The sequence below is a fragment of the Aegilops tauschii genome, chromosome 5 (assembly GCF_002575655.3).
Source record: "Aegilops tauschii subsp. strangulata cultivar AL8/78 chromosome 5, Aet v6.0, whole genome shotgun sequence".
Taxonomy (NCBI): domain Eukaryota; kingdom Viridiplantae; phylum Streptophyta; class Magnoliopsida; order Poales; family Poaceae; genus Aegilops; species Aegilops tauschii.
The window spans coordinates 438701933-438709647 of NC_053039.3; the positions used below are offsets into that span (position 1 = coordinate 438701933).

Here is a 7715-nt window from a genome sequence, read left to right on the forward strand (position 1 = left end):
GTGTACCACAGGGAACACATGACGAAGGTGGGAGAAGACGAAACTGTGGTGGGCACATGATTAGGTTTATGGGTCGTGCACATTATTAGATTTATGGGTCCACGTACGGTAGGATGACAACATGTACATAACAAATTTATTTTTTGTAAATCGTGTGAGGGACATCACACACGATTCAGTTGTGAGGATTTTGTGCGATGAGTATGAAGCAACTCGTCGCACATGGTTGCTTTCAGTGAACCATGTGCACACCATCCACATGATTCACTCAGACTAACTGCTTGTGCAAGTCTGTCATTGCACACTTAACCATTTGAGCAACATACCACGAGGTTCACTCGCACTAACTGTGTGTTATAGAGACCATTATCGCACATGATGTATTTTTGTGAATTGTGTGCAATGAGTAATCCATGCCATATAATTGTATTATTACCTTCAATCTGGTTTCGGATGTAGGTATAGCCTTCTTCCCTAGAGGCCCTAGGATTCTTCAAATCCAAGAAGCGAATTAAGCTTGGTGAAAAAATGTCTGCAAGTTATTCTTATCTCAAACTATTCCGGTGGTTTCCCAACCAACGCCGCATAGTAGAAAAATTATAAAGGAATAAGCCGGAGCTAAGGTTTCACCTGCAGCTATGTACACAAGTTGGGATATAAATTAGATGGATCAACATGGCACTATTAAACATCATTACATATATCTTGTGAACACATTATGTGGGCGTTCCGCCCTAATAACACCATGACCGACTACCACCGCATCAAGGATATATTGTCCAACTTCGGTCCCATCTGACTTGTGAGGTTACTTCGGTTATTAAGGATATATAGACTGGTGCATGACTTTTAATGACTGCACCGCAGTCTCCCTCAGATGCTTGATTCCGGCTACTGTACTAACCTACTGTCACCGGCTTTCGGCATAGCTTTCCTCTCAACTTTGCACTTTATTTCTCCTTATTCCGTTCATCAGAGTCACGGATAATAGCAAGCCCTGATATCGCGGTAGAGGTAAGAGACAAAATTATTGCACAATAGTATATAATAGAGTTATCTCTAAGTAAACCAACGGTCCCTCCTTTCGCGTACACGAGGCTATGAGGCTATGTCTCGCCCTTAGCTCGTGGGGAATACTCACACATCATTTTAAAAGTTTACTAAGTTCCAGATATTTAAACTTGATAGTCATAATATTAAGTTTTTATCCAGTTTTAACAAGTTTGATTTGCTTTTATGATTTAGGGTTTAGGGATTAGGTCTTAGGGTTTAGGATTTTATCTTGATATTTTGAAACTTGGTAAATTTATCATTTATTCCTATCAAGTTTTACTAGTTGAAATATAGTGAACTTTTTAAAAACGTGTCGAAACATATTCAAGGGTGGTCTTGCTTCAAAACTCTCGTCACAAGGAAGATAAGTATGGAAACAAAATATAGACTTTGAGTTCAAAGGATATATTAAATTCATATTTAGGAGTCAAAAGAAAAAACATGACTGGTGGAGTGAATGGGCAGTGAAGTATTTGCCGAAAGCTGCACCAAAAGATGCATGCAAACCCTAAACACATTACTACAGGTTTTCGAATCTTGACGCATGCAGCCTAGAATCCTTATGCCCCCGCCCTGCATGTTGTAAATCCTCTCATAATGTGTGAGTTGGCTATGCTACTTTCTTGATCCGCTAAGCCACTAGGTGTAGTTTTGGTGTGAAGTGAAAGCAGAGGGGGAGCCACACCCTAGGCCCCCAAGGCTCGGGCACGGGCCGTGGGAATTTTTCTTTAGTGTTATTTTTAAAGGTTTTCTTTGGGCCTAGTGTTCATTGCACAACCCAGCACAAGAGGCCCAAACCCTTGTTAACTTCGGTCTCCCAACCTAAAACTCCCAAAAGACCACATGCATTCCCCAGCACGCTCACGTCGTGTCGTGTCGTTGTCTTTCATCTTCTCGTTCCAGTCCACCGCCACTCCGTCCACGTAGGCGGGTGGGTCCATGCACTGACGTCGGCCTTATCTTTCACGCATAGTCTCCTCCACTCCTCCGCAGTGGACGCGATCCCCTTCTCTCCTTTGTTCCCTCTTCTCCACGGGGACACCTCCTCGCCGCTTGTTCATGGCCAAACCGGTGCCGTGACTTGGCCGCAGGCTGTCCTAGCAACCAGGCGCCACCCCACCACCGGCATTGGATTCGGCCATTGCTGGCGCGGGTGCCAAGCCAAGGGGGGTGCTACAAGCTGCGCACCACCGGTGCTGGAGCCGGCCAGGGTGGGAGCTACAACCGGCAAACTTTGTTGCCACAACCAACCACACCGAATGCTGGAACCGTCCATCTTTTTTGCTACAACTGGCCAAAAGCAACGACGGCATGTTGTTTTTGCTAGAACCGGCACTGGATTTGCTAAAACCAACGATGAAAATTGCTACATTCATGGTGGCGATCAATCTCCAAGTTGCTGGAACCAACAAATTTTTTGCTGCAATTGGCGAGAGTTTTGCTGCAACCAGCAAATGCTCGATGCTGGGCTGGGGCGCGACGGCGAGCTGCGACCGGCGACCAAAGAAAAAAGCTACAACAGTATTCTGAAAAAGCTATAATGATGGTGCATGGAGCTGCAACCCGTGGTGCTGCGCGCACCGGTGACCAAAGAAAAAAGATGCAACCGTCTCCCGGGAAGCTAATACCGGTGACATCGATTGTTACCACCATTCATGGCGGTGACCGGCGACTGGAATCGGTGCTGCTACAGCTATGCTCATGGGAGCTGCAACCATTCATGCCTTTTTCGTCGGACAATGCTACCACCGTGTCTTGCACAAGCTACAACCATACACGCGCAAAGCTGCAAGTGCTGGTGTTTTTCCTACAACCATTGCTACGAACTGCAGCCAACCGGTGACAAGAGAAAGACATGTTGTCGGCGATCACGAAACCGAGCCCTGCTCCGGTGCTCCCCCCTAACCTAATTTCGGAGAGGTATTTTTGTCCCCGCGAGTTTGTTTTTTTCTTGGCCCGCCGTAGTCCAGATCCAAGCCCTGTCTAGCCCTGTATAACCCAGACCGTATACGTACAGTACCCTGGTCCGAAAAAAAACATCACACGACCCCACGTCCACGTAAGACCTGCCGAATCCAATCATTCACGCGAGCAGCTCCATCAATCTCGCGAGCATTGACACAGCTTCATAAGTCACGTAGTAGATCTCCAGCGGCGGCTATCTCGTCGCCGGCGATCTCGTCGGACAGCGGGCGCGACAACGTCGTGAATCTCCAACGAGCGCGCACAGGTACCGCATCCCGCGTCCCCCCTCTAGTCTCGCTCGCGGCAACATCGAACGAACTGCCGCCACGCCAGTGGTAGTGGTTAACCTAGCGGGGCGGGTAACCTAGCTACCCGGCGGCGCATGCGATCGTGGATCTTGTTCCGGTAGTGCTGCTCCTCGTGATCTGGGTTCACGTAGCGTCGGTTGCCGTCGGCTGTGCGCACCACCAGTATCGTTATTTGATGTGGCGGCTAACCTAGGTATCCGGCGGCAGAGGTAATCACAGATCTAGCTAGGTTTTGAGATCGTGCAGTTCCTCGCGATTGAAAGTGATCACGACGGGTGCCGTGGCCATCTTCCTTACTAAGTTTGGCAGATCTGAACGGCCTCGGTTGCGCTTGTTTACATAACATATGTGATCGTGTGCTATGTGTTGTATATTTCATCATTGATAATGTTTGCACATGTGATGATACATATTATTGGTTGTAGGAAATGGCGGACGAGGAGTTAACTGATATCATGGTAGACATGGAGTTTGGAGAACTAATGAAAGACTGGATAGAAGATTGGTCAGATGATGAAAATTCAGATCGTGAAGATCGGTCAGAGAATGGGAACGAATGGGACGATCTTAATGTGAGTGGCATTGTCATGTTGTAATTTTTTGGTGGCATCCGACAACATTAAATCTTTGTGTTGAAAATTTATAGATCGATGAGCTTGATGATGATCAGGAAAACAACTCGGAGCTCTCGAATGAAGATTACATTAGTCAGGTACGTAAGTGAAAAAAATTGTTGGCATGCAAATTGAATTTCTTCTGGAATATTATATGATAAGTAATTATGTATTTGTGTTGTATTTTTCAGTTCATTTCCGAATGTCATAATGCGTACGACTATTACGGTGAATCCGACGCGGAGACAGGCCTTAACGACGAATCATTAGATGCACCTGATTTTGGGGAGTCCGAGTCGTCGGTCATCATGAGTGAGGTATGTGTGTAATCAATGTTCTATGGAAGTAAGTAATGTTAAACCATAGAAAATTGTTTTCATGTCTGTGGTTTGATTGTGTAGGTGACACAAGATGATGGGGCAAAGAATGTCCAAGATACTGCCAGTGCAGATGATAAGAGGGATATGTTCATGCAGATAATGGAAATGACCTTTACGTCTCACGATGCTGCGTATGATTTCTACAACAGCTATGCTAGAGATAATGGTTTCAGCATTAGAAAGAATAAGGTCAGGTATAGCAAAACGGAGTCACGTCATATGCGTTATAGGCGGTTTGTTTGTTCGAGACAAGGGAAACGTGACAGCAAGTTGCTAACCGGGGAAGGACACAGACGTAGGCTCAGAGCCGAGACACGCTGCTTTTGTGAAGCGCACCTGACCGTCAAGCTTGACCAAAAGCGTGGGGTTTGGTATGTTGAAAGTTTTGAGGACAAGCATAGCCATATGTTGGCAGGACCGGACGAGGTACCTTTTCTTTGGTCCCACAGAAAAATCAAAGAGTACCAGAAGCATGAGATAATGTCCATGGGAGCTGCAGGGATTAGAATTCATGACATGATGGATTGCTTCATCAGCAAACATGTATGGTACGGCGGTGTTGGTTTTACCAGGCGTGAAATATACAACCTTTGCGCCAAGGAGAAGAGGAAGCTGCTTTCAAAAGGTGATGCTGCCACAGCCATAGGCATCATGGCCAGTAGGAAACAGAGGGATCCTAGCTTCTTTTTCAAGTATAAGCTAGATAAGGAAGGACATTTGAATAGGATGTTCTGGTGCGACTCCCAGTCTCGTCATGACTATGAGGACTTCGGCGACGTGCTTGTATTTGACAGCACGTATAAGATGAACCGCTATGGTATGCCATTCATACCTTTTGTTGGTCTTAACAATCACCGGAAGACCACTGTTTTTGGTTGTGCCATAGTTTCGGACGAGACCGAGGAGACATACGTGTGGCTTCTGCAGACTTTTTTGAGGTCCATGTGTCAAAAGATGCCTAAGAGTGTTATCACAGACGCCGACGCTGCGATGATCAAGGCAATTCGCGAAGTCTTGCCAGACGTGTGGCACCGTATATGTACGTGGCACATAGAGAAAAATATGAAGATTCACCTCAGTCACAAGTCCTTGAAGGAGTTCCGAACTCTTCTGTACTACAGCACGTCCACGGCCACGTTTGAGGAGAGATGGCACGCATTTTCCAAAAGATGGCAGTCGGAAAAAACTGTAACATGGTTGAGGCGGATGTATAAGAAGAGGAGACTGTGGGCCGCGGCTTATCTAACAGAGGGGTTTTGGCTTGGCATGAAAAGCAACCAGCGGAGTGAAAGCCTGAACTCATGCCTTCACCTCCACCTAGACGGTGAAATGACCCTGGTGGATATGATTTTGCACTATGAGAACGCCGTTGTGCGTATCCGTGAAAACGAGGTGCGAGATGACTGCACGGCCTCAGAGAGTTTACCGGTGCCAGTTACTAGCTCGAGGGAACTTGAGATAGCTGCTTCTCACGTCTTCACTCCAGCAAACTTCTATATGTTGCAAGATGATCTTAAAAAAATTGACGGCATGGAGATTGTAGAAATTAAGCTGGGAGACGGATCACAGCAGTACATCGTGGCCTGGAAGAATAACCGGAAGTGTCGTTTTTGGGTGGAGTATACACCAGTAAATTCCGCAGAAACTATAAGGTGCAGCTGCAGAAAAATGATTCGAAAGGGTCTACCTTGCAAGCACATATTCCATGTACTGAAGCACTTGAACATATCTGAAATACCAAAGTGTTTAGTTCTTGTTCGGTTCATGAAAGAAGCAAGGTTGGGACTGCCCGCGAGGCGCACAAGCGATCTGTTGGGATTTGGTTGGACTGGGACCGGGGAAAGAATGAAATATAGCCAGGTCAGTGTGTTAGCGGCTGAAGCTATGCATGCGGCATGCAAACACCCTGCTTTGTGGGATCAGTTACAGGAGAGTTTGAAGGCTGTGATAGCTAAGAGTCATGAGTATGATCTGCTACAGGAAACTTTGTTGAAGCAAACAAATGACATCAGTAAGTGTGCAGTTGAATATGTGGACGATGGTGAAGGCAACATGATTGAGGTTAAAGATCCTATGAAAGTGTCAAGCAAAGGTGCAACAAAGGTAGATGAGAGCCGCCCTGTCTCGAAAAATGGTAGACCACTCTCTTTTGATGAGTTGAAAACCCGGTGCGGCGCTTGCAAATTGATAGGACACACTAGACGTAGCAAGAAATGCAAACTAAATCAGAAGTAAGTGTTTGTATGCATTGTGGATTATTAAATTTTGTATCATTCATTAACTTAGCTTGTCTTTTATCATGTGCAGAAAAGTGGAGAAGGAACAAGAGTAGAACACTTGCTTCAATTATTTACTGTGTTAATCGGCCGGCTCATACTTTGGCTAAGGTAGCTGTAGGCGATTGTGTTTCTTTGGTTTGGAGGCTTTCGCCCCCTGATTGTATCCTTAATGTATTAGCAAACGAGATCCCAGTCTTTGTTTAAATAAAGTAAGATGTTTCCCTCTAAACAAAAATCAAAAAAATTCTTTACTGTGTTTGACCGGGGCGGGAGGTAGAAAGAATATTGTACATTTCCCCTACCCACGTCCTAAATGCCATTAAATAAGTAATTGTACCACTCTCCTCCCCACCACACACTCACCCACCTCCCACGGGCGCCGGTTCGAACTCCCCTCTTATCCCCACCTACAGTAGATCGAGAAAACCCTCGCCGGCGACCGCTGCAGTCGCCTCCATGGAGAGAAGCCTCGGCTAGCAGAGAGCAATGATGGACCTCACCGGCGATGATGAGGGGTGGCGCGCGCAGTTGACGGAGGTGTGCGGCTAGTTCCCCAGCACGGAGATGTTGGTCAACCACGCGCGTGGCCTCGTCAAAGTCCTCACCGACGCCGAGAGGAAGCGCGCCTTCCCCTACGGCGGCGGCGTCCCGCCGGCTGTCCTCCTCGTGTGGGCAATGCGAGAGGCCACGCTGAGCGACTCCCCTGTTCAGCGCTCAAGGTGGTAGATGTACCACTCCACCACCATGACGTTGCGGCCAGATTCAGCACGCGTCGCGTCGAGGGCGGAGCGCGTCGACGTCGAGCTCGCTCTCCCTGCGCCCGTCAGCCCGGACTACCAGGTCCGCTACGTGCTGAAGCCAGTGCTGCCGTTGGGCTCTGGCGTCGTGGAGAACGACGTGGAGGAGGTACTGGTCATCCCTGATGACCATGAGGAGGGCGAGGAGGACGTTGTGCAGATGGTAGCGCCGGTCGCCGTCGAGGGTGGCAAGACAATGCCCATCGACGTCGAGCTCCTTCCCCTCCTCCTTGACATAGTGAAGGTGGAAGAAGAGGAGGTGGCTCAGGATCAGGTGGCTCAGGATCAGGTGACGCAGCTGTCGAACAGAACGGCGGTC

The 7715-nt window shown here is 47.6% G+C and overlaps 1 protein-coding gene across 1 annotated transcript; it reads left to right on the top strand.

Annotated features, from left to right (window-relative positions):
* Positions 1-3756: 3756 nt before the first annotated feature.
* On the top strand, positions 3757-6669 carry LOC141022422 (protein FAR1-RELATED SEQUENCE 5-like). The gene is made up of 4 exons (XM_073498665.1): positions 3757-3898; positions 3997-4038; positions 4132-4257; positions 4342-6669. Exons 1-4 carry the CDS (start codon positions 3782-3784, stop codon positions 6553-6555), a joined length of 2499 nt encoding a protein of 832 aa, XP_073354766.1. The 5' UTR covers positions 3757-3781; the 3' UTR covers positions 6556-6669.
* The last annotated feature ends 1046 nt before the right edge of the window (positions 6670-7715 follow it).